The following is an 18510-nucleotide window of genomic DNA, read 5'->3' as shown; positions in this document are numbered from 1 at the left end:
CCTCTGAAAGGGATTGACTCCACCCCATTGGCTAGTAATAAACCACAATACTGGACACAAGTGACTATGCGTGTTAATCCGGATCACCAGGAGGTTATTCGCTTTCTGGTGCTGTATAATCTACATGATGTTTTGGTGCTGGGATTGCCATGGCTGCAATCTCATAACCCAGTCCTCGACTGGAGAGCTATGTCTGTGTTAAGCTGGGGATGTAAAGGAACTCATGGGGACGTACCTTTGGTTTCCATTTCATCATCTATTCCCTCTGAGATTCCTGAATTCTTGTCTGACTTTCGTGACGTTTTTGAAGAACCCAAGGTTGGTTCACTACCTCCGCACCGGGAGTGCGATTGTGCCATAGACTTGATTCCGGGTAGTAAATACCCTAAGGGTCGTTTATTTAATCTGTCTGTGCCTGAACACGCTGCTATGCGAGAATATATAAAGGAGTCCTTGGAAAAGGGACATATTCGTCCTTCGTCATCTCCCTTAGGAGCCGGTTTTTTCTTTGTGTCTAAGAAAGACGGCTCTTTGAGGCCGTGTATTGATTATCGACTTTTGAATAAAATGACGGTTAAATATCAATATCCGTTACCACTGCTTACTGATTTGTTTACTCGTATAAAGGGGGCCAAGTGGTTCTCTAAGATTGATCTCCGTGGGGCGTATAATTTGGTGCGGATCAAGCAGGGGGATGAGTGGAAAACCGCATTTAATATGCCCGAGGGCCATTTTGAGTATTTGGTGATGCCTTTTGGTCTTTCAAATGCCCCTTCAGTCTTCCAGTCCTTTATGCATGACATTTTCTGCGATTATTTGGATAAATTTATGATTGTGTATCTGGATGATATTCTGATTTTTTCGGATGACTGGGACTCTCATGTCCAGCAGGTCAGGAGGGTTTTTCAGGTTTTGCGGTCTAATTCCTTGTGTGTGAAGGGTTCTAAGTGTGTTTTTGGGGTTCAAAAGATTTCTTTCTTGGGATACATTTTTTCCCCCTCTTCCATCGAGATGGATCCTGTCAAGGTTCAGGCTATTGGTGATTGGACGCAACCCTCTTCTCTTAAGAGTCTTCAGAAATTTTTGGGCTTTGCTAACTTTTATCGTCGATTTATTGCTGGTTTTTCTGATGTTGTGAGACCATTGACTGATTTGACTAAGAAGGGTGCTGATGTTGCTGATTGGTCCCCTGATGCTGTGGAGGCCTTTCGGGAGCTCAAGCGCCGCTTTTCTTCCGCCCCAGTGTTGCGTCAGCCTGATGTTGCTCTTCCTTTTCAGGTTGAGGTCGACGCTTCTGAAATCGGAGCTGGGGCGGTGTTGTCGCAGAGAAGTTCCGACTGCTCCGTGATGAGACCTTGTGCTTTTTTTTCCCGTAAATTTTCGCCCGCCGAGCGGAATTATGATATTGGGAATCGGGAGCTTTTGGCCATGAAGTGGGCTTTTGAGGAGTGGCGTCACTGGCTTGAGGGGGCCAGACATCAGGTGGTGGTATTGACTGACCACAAAAATTTAATTTACCTTGAGTCTGCCAGGCGCCTGAATCCTAGACAGGCGCGCTGGTCGTTGTTTTTCTCTCGGTTTAATTTTGTGGTGTCGTACCTACCGGGTTCTAAGAATGTTAAGGCGGATGCCCTTTCTAGGAGTTTTGAGCCTGACTCCCCTGGTAATTCTGAGCCCACAGGTATCCTTAAAGATGGAGTGATATTGTCTGCCGTTTCTCCAGACCTGCGGCGGGCCTTGCAGGAGTTTCAGGCGGATAGACCTGATCGTTGCCCACCTGGTAGACTGTTTGTTCCTGATGATTGGACCAGTAGAGTCATCTCTGAGGTTCATTCTTCTGCGTTGGCAGGTCATCCTGGAATCTTTGGTACCAGGGATTTGGTGGCAAGGTCCTTCTGGTGGCCTTCCCTGTCACGAGATGTGCGAGGCTTTGTGCAGTCTTGTGACGTTTGTGCTCGGGCCAAGCCTTGTTGTTCTCGGGCTAGTGGATTGTTGTTGCCCTTGCCTATCCCGAAGAGGCCTTGGACGCACATCTCGATGGATTTTATTTCGGATCTGCCTGTTTCTCAGAAGATGTCTGTCATCTGGGTGGTGTGTGACCGTTTCTCTAAGATGGTCCATCTGGTTCCCTTGCCTAAGTTGCCTTCTTCTTCCGAGTTGGTTCCTCTGTTTTTTCAAAATGTTGTTCGTTTGCATGGTATTCCTGAGAATATCGTTTCTGACAGAGGGACCCAATTCGTGTCTAGATTTTGGCGGGCATTCTGTGCTAGGATGGGCATAGATTTGTCTTTTTCGTCTGCTTTCCATCCTCAGACTAATGGCCAGACCGAGCGGACTAATCAGACCTTGGAGACATATTTGAGGTGTTTTGTGTCTGCGGATCAGGATGATTGGGTTGCTTTTTTGCCTTTGGCGGAGTTCGCCCTCAATAATCGGGCCAGCTCTGCCACCTTGGTGTCCCCGTTTTTCTGTAATTTGGGGTTTCATCCTCGATTTTCCTCCGGTCAAGTGGAATCTTCGGATTGTCCTGGAGTGGATGCTGTGGTGGAGAGGTTGCATCAGATTTGGGGGCAGGTGGTGGACAATTTGAAGTTGTCCCAGGAGAAGACTCAGCTTTTTGCCAACCGCCGTCGTCGTGTTGGTCCTCGGCTTTGTGTTGGGGACTTGGTGTGGTTGTCTTCTCGTTTTGTCCCTATGAGGGTTTCTTCTCCTAAGTTTAAGCCTCGGTTCATCGGCCCGTACAAGATATTGGAGATTCTTAACCCTGTGTCCTTCCGTTTGGACCTCCCTGCATCCTTTTCGATTCATAATGTTTTTCATCGGTCATTGTTGCGCAGGTATGAGGTACCGGTTGTGCCTTCCGTTGAGCCTCCTGCTCCGGTGTTGGTTGAGGGTGAGTTGGAGTACGTTGTGGAAAAGATCTTAGACTCTCGTGTTTCCAGACGGAGACTCCAGTATCTGGTCAAATGGAAGGGATACGGTCAGGAGGATAATTCTTGGGTCACTGCCTCTGATGTTCATGCCTCCGATCTTGTCCGTGCCTTTCATAGGGCTCATCCTGATCGCCCTGGTGGTTCTGGTGAGGGTTCGGTGCCCCCTCCTTGAGGGGGGGGTACTGTTGTGAAATTGGATTCTGGGCTCCCCCGGTGGCCACTTGTGGAATTGAACTTGTGTGCATCATCCCCTCTGTTCACCTGCTCCTATCAGGATGTGGGAGTCGCTATATAACCTTGCTCCTCTGTCAGTTTCTTGCCGGTCAACAATGTAATCAGAAGCCTTCTGTGCTTGTTCCTGCTACTAGACAACTCCCAGCTAAGTTGGACTTTTGTCCTTGTGTGTTTTTGCATTTTGTTCCTGTTCACAGCTGCTGTTTCGTTACTGTGTCTGGAAAGCTCTTGTGATCGGAAATTGCCACTCTGGTGTTATGAGTTAATGCTAGAGTCTTAAAGGAATTTCTGGATGGTGTTTTGATAGGGTTTTCTGCTGACCATGAAAGTGTCCTTTCTGTCTTCCTGCTATCTAGAAAGCGGACCTCGATTTTGCTAAACCTATTTTCATACTACGTTTGTCATTTCATCTAAAATCACCGCCAATATATGTGGGGGCCTCTGTCTGCCTTTTGGGAAAATTTCTCTAGAGGTGAGCCAGGACTGTCTTTTCCTCTGCTAGGATTAGGTAGTTCTCCGGCTGGCGCTGGGCATCTAGGGTTAAAAAACGTAGGCATGCTACCCGGCCACTTCTAGTTGTGCGGCAGGTTTAGTTCATGGTCAGTATAGTTTCCATCTTCCAAGAGCTAGTTCTCATATATGCTGGGCTATGTTCTCTCGCCATTGAGAATCATGACAGTCATCTATTACCTCCTCTTCGAGCTCGTGTGCAACTTCGTCTGTGTCACTGTGTCGGTCGGTGGTATAGCGTTCGTGGCGGGGCAACATAGTCTCATCAGGGTCTGATTGTGGATCTGTACCCTGAGAGGGCAATGTGGTGGTCTGAGTCAAAGGAGCAGCATAGTACTCTGGCTGTGGCTGTGCATCAGTGCACTCCATGTCAGAATATACTTGTAATGGGCATGGCCTGTTAAATGTTTCACTTTCTAAGCCAGGGACGGTATGTGTAAAGAGCTCCATGGAGTGACCCGTTGTGTCGCCTGCTGCATCCTTCTCTCTTGTTGTAGTTTTTGCTGAGGAGGACAAGGAAGCGACTTGTCCCTGACCGTGAACATCCACAAGCGACGCGCTGCTTTTACATTTACCAGTTTCGGAAGAGGAGGCAAAAGAGCTAGAGGCTGAGTCTGCAATGTAAGCCAAAACTTGCTGTTGCTGCTCCGCCTTTAAAAGCGGTTTTCCTACTCCCAGAAAAGAGAGCGTTCGAGGCCTTGTGTAGCCTGACGACGAAACTGGCTCCACAGCTCCAGACTTAGGTGGAATATTTTTATCCCCACGACCACCTGATGCTCCACTACCACTACCATCATTACCAGCTGACAATGAACGCCCACGACGACCTCTTGCACCAGACTTCCTCATTGTTTTAAAATCTTAACCAAAGTAACTTTATTTGTTGCTGTCAAACAACTTACACGGTGAGCTATAACTTCAGTATGATTTCAATATCCCTTAACAGGTTGGTGAGACCACAAGGAAAATCAGGCACAATGTTACACACTCTGTTTTCTGTGGCACAAAATCACAGAGATGACACACACGCAGGACTGTCACTCAAGCACTAATGTCAATATTAATCTCCCACCTAATTTATTTATTTTTTTTTCTCAGGGAGACTTTAGAAACCAAATAATATTAAAAAAAAAAAAAAAAAAAAGGCTTTCTATGGCCCACAATTAGAGAGAGAGAGGTGGCACACCCAGGAGTCAAGACTGGCGCACAAGCTGAAAGGGCAATATTACTCTCCCACTGTTTTTTTAAGTTTTTTTTTTATTTCAGGGAGACTTTAGAAACCAAATAATATTAGAAAAACCAAAACAAAAATAATAGCCTTTCTATGGCCCACTGAATGAGAGAGAGAGGTGGCACACCCAGGAGTCAAGACTGGCACACAAGCTGAAAGGGCAATATTACTCTCCCACTGTTTTTTTTTTTTTTTTTTTTTTTTTTCAGGGAGACTTTAGAAACCAAATAATATTAAAAAAACCAAAAAAAAAAAAATGCCTTCTATGGCCCACTGAATGAGAGAGAGGTGGCACACCCAGGAGTCAAGACTGGCACACAAGCTGAAAGGGCAATATTACTCTCCCACTGTTTTTTTTATGTATTTTTTGTTTTTTAAGGGAGACTTTAGAAACCCAATAATATTTTAAAAAAAAAATAAATAGGCTTTCTATGGCCCACTGAATGAGAGGGAGAGAGGTGGCACACCCAGGAGTCAAGACTGGCACACAAGCTGAAAGGGCAATATTACTCTCCCACTGTTTTTTTATGTATTTTTTGTTTTTTAAGGGAGACTTTAGAAACCCAATAATATTTAAAAAAATAAATAAATAGGCTTTCTATGGCCCACTGAATGAGAGGGAGAGAGGTGGCACACCCAGGAGTCAAGACTGGCACACAAGCTGAAAGGGCAATATTACTCTCCCACTGTTTTTTTATGTTTTTTTTTTTTTTTCAGGGAGACTTTAGAAACCAAATAATATTAAAAAAACAAAAAAAAAAAATAGCCTTTCTATGGCCCACTGAATGAGAGAGAGAGGTGGCACACCCAGGAGTCAAGACTGGCACACAAGCTGAAAGGGCAATATTACTCTCCCACTGTTTTTTTATGTATTTTTTGTTTTTTAAGGGAGACTTTAGAAACCCAATAATATTTAAAAAAAAAAAAAAAAAAAAGGCTTTCTATGGCCCACTGAATGAGAGGGAGAGAGGTGGCACACCCAGGAGTCAAGACTGGCACACAAGCTGAAAGGGCAATATTACTCTCCCACTGTTTTTTTATTTTTATTTTTTTTTTTTCAGGGAGACTTTAGAAACCAAATAATAAGAAAAATAAATAAATAAATAAATAGGCTTTCTATAGCCCACTGAATGAGAGATAGCACACACAGCAGTGGCACACAAGCCCTGACTGAGGCCAATATTTTTCTCCCACTGATTGATGTAGTGTTTTTGTGTTGAGGTAGATTTTAGAACACAAATCAAGGAAAAAAAAAAAAATGCTTTCTATGGCCCACTGAATGAGAGAGAGGTGGCACACCCAGGAGTCAAGACTGGCACACAAGCTGAAAGGGCAATATTACTCTCCCACTGTTTTTTTTATGTATTTTTTGTTTTTTAAGGGAGACTTTAGAAACCCAATAATATTTAAAAAAAAAAATAAATAAGCTTTCTATGGCCCACTGAATGAGAGGGAGAGAGGTGGCACACCCAGGAGTCAAGACTGGCACACAAGCTGAAAGGGCAATATTACTCTCCCACTGTTTTTTTGTGTTTTTTTTTTTTTTTCAGGGAGACTTTAGAAACCAAATAATATTAAAAAAACCAAAAAAAAAAATAGCCTTTCTATGGCCCACTGAATGAGAGAGAGAGGTGGCACACCCAGGAGTCAAGACTGGCACACAAGCTGAAAGGGCAATATTACTCTCCCACTGTTTTTTTATGTATTTTTTGTTTTTTAAGGGAGACTTTAGAAACCCAATAATATAAAAAAAAAAAAAAAAAAAAAAAAAGGCTTTCTATGGCCCACTGAATGAGAGGGAGAGAGGTGGCACACCCAGGAGTCAAGACTGGCACACAAGCTGAAAGGGCAATATTACTCTCCCACTGTTTTTTTATTTATTTATTTTTTTTTTCAGGGAGACTTTAGAAACCAAATAATAAGAAAAAAAATAAATAAATAAATAGGCTTTCTATAGCCCACTGAATGAGAGATAGCACACACAGCAGTGGCACACAAGCCCTGACTGAGGCCAATATTTTTCTACCACTGATTGATGTAGTGTTTTTGTGTTGAGGTAGATTTTAGAACACAAATCAAGGAAAAAAAAAAAAAATGCTTTCTATGGCCCACTGAATGAGAGAGAGGTGGCACACCCAGGAGTCAAGACTGGCACACAAGCTGAAAGGGCAATATTACTCTCCCACTGTTTTTTTATGTATTTTTTGTTTTTTAAGGGAGACTTTAGAAACCCAATAATATTTTAAAAAAATAAATAAATAGGCTTTCTATGGCCCACTGAATGAGAGGGAGAGAGGTGGCACACCCAGGAGTCAAGACTGGCACACAAGCTGAAAGGGCAATATTACTCTCCCACTGTTTTTTTATGTTTTTTTTTTTTTTTTCAGGGAGACTTTAGAAACCAAATAATATTAAAAAAACAAAAAAAAAAAATAGCCTTTCTATGGCCCACTGAATGAGAGAGAGAGGTGGCACACCCAGGAGTCAAGACTGGCACACAAGCTGAAAGGGCAATATTACTCTCCCACTGTTTTTTTAGGTATTTTTTTTTTTTTCAGGGAGACTTTAGAAACCAAATAATATTAAAAAAAAATAATAAATAAATAGGCGTTCTATAGCCCACTGAATGAGAGATAGCACACACAGCAGTGGCACACAAGCCCTGACTGAGGCCAATATTTTTCTCCCACTGATTGATGTAGTGTTTTTGTGTTGAGGTAGAATTTAGAACACAAATCACGGAAAAAATAAATAGGCTTTCTATGGCCCACTCAGTGAGAGATGGCACACACAGGGATGGCACTGTAGCAGAAATGCCAATCTTAATCTCCCACAAAAAAAACAAAAAAAAAACAGGGACTGTCCTACAATTACTATCTCCCTGCAGTAATCTAAGCCAGGTATGGCAGGCAGCAATAGGAGTGGACTGATGCACAAATTAAATAAAAAGTGTGGACAAACAAAAAAGATAGCTGTGCAGAAAGGAAGGAACAAGGGGATATGTGCTTTGAAAAAAGCAGTTGGTTTCCACAGTGGCGTACACACAGCAATACAGCTATCACGGAGCCTTCTAGGGCAGCCCAATGAGCTACAGCGCTGAGGGGAAAAAAAAAAAAAAATAGCTTCCACAGTCCCTGCACACCGAAGGTGGTGTTGGACAGTGGAAATCGCTGCAGCACAAGCGGTTTGGTGGTTAGTGGACCCTGCCTAACGCTCTCCCTGCTTCTGACGAAGCGGCAGCAACCTGTCCCTAAGCTCAGATCAGCAGCAGTAAGATGGCGGTCGGCGGGAACGCCCCTTTATAGCCCCTGTGACGCCGCAGACAGCAAGCCAATCACTGCAATGCCCTTCTCTAAGATGGTGGGGACCAGGATCTATGTCATCACGCTGCCCACACTCTGCGTTCACCTTCATTGGCTGAGAAATGGCGCTTTTCGCGTCATTGAAACGCGACTTTGGCGCGAAAGTCGCGTACCGCATGGCCGACAAGCACAGGGGTCGGATCGGGTTTCATGAGACGCCGACTTAGCCAAAAGTCGGCGACTTTTGAAAATGATCGACCCGTTTCGCTCAACCCTAGTGGTAACAATAGGAAGGGGAGAGAGGGTCCCAAGGTGAGGCATAGGGGTATGGGAGAGAGGCATCAACCCGGACTTGTCCCAATTTATGTGAAGGCCAGAAAATCTGCTAAATTTGTCTATAGTAGTAATTACCCGCGGCAATGTTTCCTCCACTTTATCCATAAATATCACCATGTCATCAGCATATAGATCAATGGTGTCCACCCAGCCAGCAATATCTATACCATTAATATCTGGGGAGGACCTCACGCGTATCGCCAACGCCTCTATTGCGAGAGCGAAGAGGGCCGGAGAGAGGGGACACCCCTGACGGGTACCTCTATGTAGTGAGAAGGATTTAGAAATTGTACCATTTACAATTAGACTGGCTTTAGGTTTGATATAAAGCAGACCCACCCACTTTAAGAAATTATCTCCAAAGCCGTATTTTTTCAGGCAGGCCAGGAGAAAGGGCCATTCAAGAGAATCAAAGGCCTTAGCCGCATCCAGTGATGCCAGTGCCCAGGAATTATCCGGAATTAATGAACTATATTGGACTACCGACTGGACTCGTCTAATATTGATGGAGGTGCTTCTACCTGGCATGAAGCCTGTTTGGTCTGGGTGTATAAGGTCTAGTATAATTGAGTTCTGTCTGATGGCCAAGATTTTGGTGAAAATTTTATAGTCCGCATTTACCAATGATATTGGGCGGTAAGATCTGCATTCCAAAGGGTCTTTCCCTTCTTTTTTAAGTACAATAATGTTTGCCTCATAATAGGAATCTGGCATAGAGCCTGCCTCCCGCATCCCCCGGAATACTTTCAACAAAAGAGGGGCCAGGATACTACGATATTTCTTATATAGTTCAATAGGAAATCCGTCCGGACCAGGAGCTTTCCCAGAGGCCATATCCGCTATAGCATACTCGACCTCTTCCAAGGTAAAATCAGCATCTAAATAGGCCCGCTGAGCAGGGCTCAATGCGGGAAATGTTAAATCCGATAGATAGTTTAAGTTTTCCGTGATATCAAAGTCACATTTGGATGAATATAATGACTTATAATATTCATGAAAACAATGGAGTATCTCCTCTGTTGAGGACATCAATAGTCCACCTGGTGTCCGAATCTGTAGTATAGTATTAGATATATTGTGCTTACGTGCCAGATAAGCTAAGAATTTACTAGCCTGGTTTCCCATTTCGAAATAGGATTGACGGGCAAAAAATAATTTACGCTTGGATTTGGCGTCTACATGCTGGGCATACAGCCTCTGAGAAGATAACCACTCAAGTCTATTACCACTAGTAGGATCAGATATATATGTAGATTCCGAGTCCTTTAATCTCCGCTCTACCTCATCATCCTCCCCTGAGGTCACCCTCTTTATATAGGAGATTGTGGAGGATAAACATCCCCGTAGATACGCCTTAAGGGCATCCCAGAACAAATTAGTGTCTTGAGGCTCCGAGTGGAACGATAGAAAGCATTTCAGTTGGTCCACGGTTCTATCGCTGGAGTCTATCAATTTAAGCCAAAATGGATTTAATTTCCAAACTATAGCATTATTAGGTTGTCCGTACTTAAGTTTAAGAATAATTGGGCTGTGGTCAGAAATTCCCCTGTTACCATGTTCAATGCTGTCTACCCACATTGCCACTTTCTCGGTTCCAAATATATAGTCTAAACGGGAGAGGGAACGTCTAGTAGATGAATGGCAGGTATATCCTTTTACCCCGGGGTGACGCACTCTCCACAGATCCAACCAACCACTTTCCTCCATAAACAGAGCTAATTGAGTAGGAGCTTGAGAGGGAGGCTCCCCATTTATCTCATCATTCAATCTCAGTCTATCTAGGCAATTATCCATGACAAGATTGAAGTCTCCCATACAGATGACGTTAGCTTCGGGGAAGCCTAGGGCGAAGCTCAGTGCCTTCCGAAGGATTGAGATATTAGCCGGGGGGGGGTTGTAAACACAGAGTATAACATATTCCTGAGAGTTAATTAGTGCATGTACAAAGACAAAGCGGCCTTCAGTGTCCCTTCTGGCCTCCCTCATCTCCCATCTAACATCTCTATGAATGAGCAGTGAGACCCCCCTGGAGTAGCTGGTGTGAAACGCGTGTATGGACCACTGCACCCATGGTTTTTGTACACAACGGGCCGAATCTCTGGTCAGATGTGTCTCAACCAGCGCCACGACATGGGGATGATGACGCTTAATTTGAGAGAAGACCTTAATCTTCTTCCGAGGTGATTTAATGCCCCGTACATTCCAGGCCATACAGATTAATTCAGACCCGATACTCACAGATCAAGATATGATAAATAGTAGTGTCCGATCAAAGACTGGGGGTGGTCCATATAGGGCAGTAGAGTTGTTGGCGGCGATTTCTACCTACAGAACAAGTAAAACCAACATAAAAGTAAAAACATAGCAAAAACCAAACATTATAGGAGTAAAGTCCTGCGCTCCTATTAACAAGAAAAAACGGGGATACCCTCGCTAGGTTCAGCATCCGGTATTATCTAGGTGGCCGCCCACATGGAGAGCTCCATTTTGCATTTTCCAGCACAGATGCAAATACGCTAGGGTTGTTTTGCATTGGGCACCCCGTGGGTTCGCAGCCACTCAGTCGCCTCTTCCGGATCAGAAAAAAATACAGATGAGCTCTCATGAACAATACGCAGACGAGCTGGATAGATCATGGAATATATAACATTACAGTCTCTGAGTTGTTTCTTTATATCCAAGAATCGTGCCCGCTGTTTCTGGAGTTCCATTGAGAAGTCTGGAAAGATTGAAATAGTGGCATTATGGAACTTAATAGGGCTCTTCTGCCTTGCCAGGCGTAGGATGGTGTCTCTATCTTTGCAATTAAGAAGACGTGCCATAAAGGGTCTTGGCGGAGCTCCTGGAGGGAGAGGCCTCGTAGGTACTCTATGGGCTCTTTCCACTGAGAAAGTCGAGGAGAATTCACCTCCCAGAGAGGTCTTAAGCCATTCTTCCAGAAATTCTTCAGGTCGCTGACCTTCAGAGCGTTCCGGCAGACCGATAATACGGATATTATTCCGACGCAGTCTGTTCTCAAGGTCATCCGCTTTTTGTTTCCAGGCATTTATAGAGCCCGCCACTTTTGACAGTTTAGCCTCTATGGGAGGGATGAAGTCTTCCATCTGTGACACCTTCGTCTCCACTTCTGTGATACGTCCTCCCATGGTTTGCATATCCTGCCTCAGGCGACCCACCTCAATGTGCACATCCTCTATCTTTTCAGTAAGAGAGGATCTGGTTAAAGAAATAGCCTGCATTAGTTGTTCAGAGGCCTGTTTGAGGGTCAGTTCTTCTTGTGCACCCTCCTCATTACTGTCCAAAAGGCGGCCTTTACGTGGAACCTGGGTGGAATTATTTCTGAGCGTGCGTCCCCCATCCGGGTGGTCTTCTCCAGCATATTTCTTCAGCTTTTCCGCCGCTCCGGAACCCTTTGAATGCTGCATGATTAAATGACAAAAGTGGAGGGCAGCAAGGCGATCAAGATCCACTCTGAATGATGTTAGAATAATATAAATCCTGTGTATGGAGTCTGAGGCAGCACAGCGTGGATAACCAGTGGTAATGAAATAAAATGGACGTAGCTGTGTCCAGTCCATAACAAATTCTGTGCACCCAAGGGGGGGGGGAGGGGAAGAGGAGAGAGTCCACAGCACCCACAGAGAAAGCAGCAAAGAGGGGAGCCAAACCCTCTGAGTCTCTAGCGCCAATGGGGATAGGTGACTGCTAACTAGGTGAGACACGGGGCCCAATTTTCCAGGGCACACACCAGTTATTCCCTATGTTGTTCAGGAGATGTGTTCACCTCCCATACAGCGCCTAAGGATGGTGCTCAGCGTCGCCCCTCTGCCTGATGAGGCGCGCTTATGAAGAATCTGCTGCCCCTCTTCGGTACCGCCGACCGGCCCCCTCAGTCCCCTGTGCATATAAGATCAGCCGCTCACCACCGCCTGTATCGCAGAGCCCCTCACGCTCCAGGGAGAATCTCAGCAGCGCTGATGACCGGCGCCGCTCTGTTCTTCCCCAGCGAGTGCGCTTGTAAAGATGGCCGCCACCTCATGTGGATCCAGCCGCTCGCTCAGACCTCTCCTGATCTCCGCTTCTCTCTGGGCTCCGAAACGCTCTTCACAGCAGCTGCTTACCCTCCGGGGTCCAAGAGAGTCGTCGGCGGTGAGTAGCTCACAACGAGGAAGATATATGTGCCACAATATTAGCAGGATGTGGTGTTTTTTCCTCATCACTTTTGTGTTTGTCACTATCCCCTGTGTGGTACCATTTGCAGTGGTGAGGCTAGCGCTCCTTGCTGGCCAGTGCACTAGCCAGGGCAGTGTGAGGTGACAACTAGAGGTGAGGTTCCTGAAGGCAGTGGGGGGAAGGACCCAATTAGGGCATTAGGGGAGTGCAGGAACAGGCTCAGGTTTGAGCAGGAGGTGACCATTCCTTCATTTCCCTATTGATAGGGCCTTCCTCCCCCTTTTTCAATCCGGTTGTGAGTTTGTTGTGCCGTCCACTTACTGACCCTCGTTGGGTCACAATACGTATCGTTACATTATGCCTATAATTTTCTCTCTTCACTTCATGGACGTAGACTATTTAGTGCTGATGCACCACACACAAATTGTATTACAAAAATATTTAAACATGGATTGCAAAATAGGAGAAAAGCCAAGAGGGGGGTAAATACTTCCACAAGCCACTGTATATATCACTATCTCTATATTCATTCTATTCATTAATAGGATTTAATGGCCCACATTTATCAATATACTGTATGTGCATTTTTTTAAATTAAAACTGGAGTGAAAAGTGGGCATGTCATGCTGATTGGTCATGATTTGGACACATTTATGAATACAACTTTTTTAAATTGTCACCAAATTTTTGTGCTATTTCATTATTCATAAAAAATAAAAAACACATTACTATACATATTTAAAAATGTGACATATATTATCTTACTGATGCCATTTTTAAACAGTTAGAATTTATAATTCTATGTTGCTTCCAGAAAAACTTACTATATTATCACTGCATACGAAAAATTCTCCCTAATGTGTTTACATACCTGTTCCACCTGCTATCATTCCAACCTGACGGGCAAATTTTTTCTCAGCTAGTGATCTCTTGTTTGGTTGAACAGCAAAGTAACCTCATAAAAAGAAGCATGAAAAAGTCACATATTTAAAGTATAATATTAATATGGGTCCCTAGATTTTCTGTTATAACTGTGCTCCTTGAGACTTGGGTTTGGTACGGCCATCTACCATTGCCAATGCATTGTATTATTCCTGCCAGCTAAATAGGTATGATGTTTTACAACCTAACATTTTGTCCCTAATTTATTATGATGTTTTTGCCAGTTTTCTGGTTTAAAAATCCTTGAAATTTCTTACATTGTTTGTGTAACTTGGATTTGCACAAAAGGTTTGTAACTTTTGGCGACTGCCATCAATCCAAAAAGGTACGGTAGTCTGGATGGATCAGGTGAACCAAGAACCTAGTTTTTGGTTTACTTGGTCACATTAGGGAGTGACATCCACCCATCCATTTTGATTGCATACAGGTGGGTACTGTGAGCGCTACTGTCTGGAGTGCGTTGGTATGAAGACTGTGCTCTCTCACTTACAGTGATGTTCCTACTGTTGATGGATTTTCACAATGGAAGAAGCTGCGACTCTTCTAGATCTTGCATTGGACATCAAAATTTACAATGATGCCAGGCAAGTCTTGCATACAAGTTGGTTTTAGTTTCAGCTGCTATTAGTTGCAACTAATGTTTATATGGACTAATTTTTTGACTACTAGTATCGTCCTATTGACATTGCATAATTGGTTAGTTAAGTATTGAGCTAGGAGATTATTTTTTTTTATCACTGTCATCATTATTTATGCCAATTTATGCCAGAAAAGTGGTGTAAATTGCTGAATTACATATGTTACTGTGGTGCATGGCAGCTGAAAGATGCACCAAAAACGCTAAGAGGTGTACATACAGCTGTGTGAAAACAGTGTTTGCCCCCTTCCTTGTTTCCTATTGTTTTGCATGTTTGTTACACTTAAAAGTTTCAGGTCACTACACAAATTTTAATATTTGACAAAGATAACACAAGTAAACGCAAAATGCAGTTTTTAAATGAAGGACTTTATTATTAAGAAAAAAAGAAATCCAAACCAAATTCCCTAGTCACACCCATGACTGATTACTTCCACACATGTTCTCAATCAAGAAATCACTTAAATAAGACCTGCCAGACAAAGTGAAGTAGACCAAAAGGTCCTAAAAGTTTAGACATCATGCCACAATCCAAAGAAATTATGGAACAAATGAGAAACAAAGTAATTTAGATCTGTCAGTCTGGAAAAGGTCATAAAGACATTTATAAAAAGTTTTGAGACTCCAGCGAACCACAGTGAGAGCCATTATCCACAAATGGTGAAAACAAGGAATAGTGGTGAACCTTCCCAGGAGTGGCAGGCCAACCAAAATTAACCCAAGAGTGTAGCGATGACTCATCCAAGAGGTCACAAAAGACCCCACAACAGCATACAAAGAACTACAGGCCTCATTTGCCTCAGTTAAGGTCAGTGTTCATGACTTCACCATAGGAAAGATTCCAGGTAAAAATGGCCTGCATGACAGAGCTCCAAGACAAAAACCACTACTGAGCAATAATAGCATAAAGGCACGTCTTGGTTTTGTTTGAAAACATCTTCATGATCCATAAGACATTTGGGAGAATACTCTATGGACTGACGAGATAAAAGTTTATCTTTTTGGAAGCTGTGTGTCTGGATCGCCCCCACATAAGGGCAATGGGGTACTCGGTACTGGGTCCGTCGGTTCTCAAGGGGGATGTCACGGTGGCCCGACCCGGTCCATGGCCCTTTGAGGGACATCCAATAAAGGAAAGAGTTTTTATGGTTTTGGGGAAGGTCTTTAAAGGGGTAGTTCGTGACGCCACCTGTGGTATTCGGTCAGGGTGACCGACGCTGCTTAGGGGTCCACTGGGGTGATTGTTATGAACTGGTGGCCTAGGAGCAGCATGGACGAGCTCTGGAGTAGGTGGCCTCTATACTGACCACAGACCCTGAACTTAACACATCAACTAGAAGTAGCCGTGGGATGTTCCTGTCACTCCCTAGACACCTCGTCACGGCCGGAGGACTAATTACCCCTAAAGAAAGAAACAGGAATACTATCTTGCCTCAGAGAAAATTCCCAAAGGAAAGGCAGCCCCCAACAAATATTGACTGTGAGAGGAGAGGGAAATTACAAACGCAGACTGAAAACAGAATTTAGCAAAGGAGGCCACGCTACCTAGAAAGGAAAGACAGGACAGAGTACTGTGCAGTCAGTATAAAAAAAACTACAAAATCCACCACAGAGAATACAAAAATCTCCACACCTAACTAAAGGCATGGAGGGTAACTCTGTGACTCCAGAGCTTCCAACTTGGCTGAATAAATCTTAACACAGACAAAGCTGGACAAGAAAAAACATAGCAATTCACAGAACTATTAAGTCCACCGCATGTGGACTGCAAAAACAGAGCCAGGACTTATCTTTGATGATTTGGACAATCCAGAAGGAGAAACCAAGCAGAGATGTGGATCCCTAGAAAACAATGGACAACTGGCACTCACTAAAGGAAGGAGCCAGACTAAATAGCCCCGTCCAAAGTGGAAGCAGCTGATGACTGTTGTGAAGGACAAACAGCAGCACTACCACTTATAACCACCGGAGGGAGCCCAAGAGCAGAACCCACGACAGAATTCACAACAGGTGATGTTATGGCAGCAAGATGGTATACCTTCCCACAGGTGAAGTATGTCCCCAGGGCTTCCCAGAAGTGTAGATGGTGATGGTGGATGATGTAAGGCACAGTGAATAACGAGGACACACGGTTGCAGTCTTTTTACCTTTTACTGAAGACTTCAACATCCACAGTCCAGGGTACAGACCACAGGGTAGGCAGAGTCCAGCCGGTCTGAAGGCAAATCCAGAGTCCCCTTATTCAAGTGGAAATCAGTAGCCTTCCTCTAGCGCCTGTGTGTTGTAGTACCTCCCTGCTGAGCTTCTCGGTAAGGTCCTCACAACTGTTGTAGATGTTCTAGATGTTATTTCTTCCTCTCTGTCCCCCAGATGGTATAGATAGGACAAACCCGTATGACTGATGGCCTGAGGCTTTTTACAGGGACCCTAGAGATGCCCCGGCCCCCACAAGTTGCCACCGTGTCTCCTAGGTATTAAGCATGTAAAGTAAGCTGCGGAGACACCATCACGTGTTTCTCAACGCAAGCAATGAATAGCCAGGCCTTTCTCCGGGAAGGAACAACCACGGGAAGGGCAGCATCCAATAAAGGAGAATATCCAATAAAGGAAGACCACCTATGCCAAGCATGGTATCCATCCACAAACAGCTGTTTCAGGGTTTTTGCCCCTCATCAGTGTGGAGTAGGAAACTGGCTATTAGGAGCAGTGCCTGGTGAAAGGCTATGAAGGAACAGATGAATGACCTCGGGGAGACCAAACATCCAACACTGCGGAGACACCATCACGTGTTTCTCAACGCAGTGATCCAGAACACTGCCCCCATCCCTTATGGGAAATATGCAAACGCATGTAAAGTAAGCTGCGGAGACACCATCACGTGTTTCTCAACGCAAGCAATGAATAGCCAGGCCTTTCTCCGGGAAGGAACAACCACGGGAAGGGCAGCATCCAATAAAGGAGAATATCCAATAAAGGAAGACCACCTATGCCAAGCATGGTATCCATCCACAAACAGCTGTTTCGGGGTTTTTGCCCCTCATCAGTGTGGAGTAGGAAACTGGCTATTAGGAGCAGTGCCTGGTGAAAGGCTATGAAGGAACAGATGAATGACCTCGGGGAGACCAAACATCCAACACTGCGGAGACACCATCACGTGTTTCTCAACGCAGTGATCCAGAACACTGCCCCCATCCCTTATGGGAAATATGCAAACGCATGTAAAGTAAGCTGCGGAGACACCATCACGTGTTTCTCAACGCAAGCAATGAATAGCCAGGCCTTTCTCCGGGAAGGAACAACCACGGGAAGGGCAGCATCCAATAAAGGAGAATATCCAATAAAGGAAGACCACCTATGCCAAGCATGGTATCCATCCACAAACAGCTGTTTCGGGGTTTTTGCCCCTCATCAGTGTGGAGTAGGAAACTGGCTATTAGGAGCAGTGCCTGGTGAAAGGCTATGAAGGAACAGATGAATGACCTCGGGGAGACCAAACATCCAACACTGCGGAGACACCATCACGTGTTTCTCAACGCAGTGATCCAGAACACTGCCCCCATCCCTTATGGGAAATATGCAAACGCATGTAAAGTAAGCTGCGGAGACACCATCACGTGTTTCTCAACGCAAGCAATGAATAGCCAGGCCTTTCTCCGGGAAGGAACAACCACGGGAAGGGCAGCATCCAATAAAGGAGAATATCCAATAAAGGAAGACCACCTATGCCAAGCATGGTATCCATCCACAAACAGCTGTTTCGGGGTTCCTTTATTGGATATTCTCCTTTATTGGATGCTGCCCTTCCCGTGGTTGTTCCTTCCCGGAGAAAGGCCTGGCTATTCATTGCTTGCGTTGAGAAACACGTGATGGTGTCTCCGCAGCTTACTTTACATGCGTTTGCATATTTCCCATAAGGGATGGGGGCAGTGTTCTGGATCACTGCGTTGAGAAACACGTGATGGTGTCTCCGCAGTGTTGGATGTTTGGTCTCCCCGAGGTCATTCATCTGTTCCTTCATAGCCTTTCACCAGGCACTGCTCCTAATAGCCAGTTTCCTACTCCACACTGATGAGGGGCAAAAACCCCGAAACAGCTGTTTGTGGATGGATACCATGCTTGGCATAGGTGGTCTTCCTTTATTGGATATTCTCCTTTATTGGATGCTGCCCTTCCCGTGGTTGTTCCTTCCCGGAGAAAGGCCTGGCTATTCAT

The 18510-nt window shown here is 44.7% G+C and overlaps 1 protein-coding gene across 1 annotated transcript in view; it reads right to left on the bottom strand.

Moving 5' to 3' along the window:
- CYB5R1 (cytochrome b5 reductase 1) overlaps positions 1 to 18510 on the bottom strand; it is a 282834-nt gene that overhangs the window by 179550 nt on the left and 84774 nt on the right. The window contains exon 5 of the mRNA XM_077299540.1: positions 13591 to 13674. Coding sequence (XP_077155655.1) covers positions 13591 to 13674 — 84 coding nt within the window. The remainder of the gene's footprint in view (positions 1 to 13590; positions 13675 to 18510) is intronic.

The sequence above is a fragment of the Ranitomeya variabilis genome, chromosome 3, assembly GCF_051348905.1.
Source record: "Ranitomeya variabilis isolate aRanVar5 chromosome 3, aRanVar5.hap1, whole genome shotgun sequence".
In the NCBI taxonomy this organism is placed as follows: Eukaryota; Metazoa; Chordata; class Amphibia; order Anura; family Dendrobatidae; genus Ranitomeya; species Ranitomeya variabilis.
The sequence above is the reverse complement of the archived record's forward strand: the minus strand, read 5'-3'. Positions and strand labels throughout refer to the sequence as shown.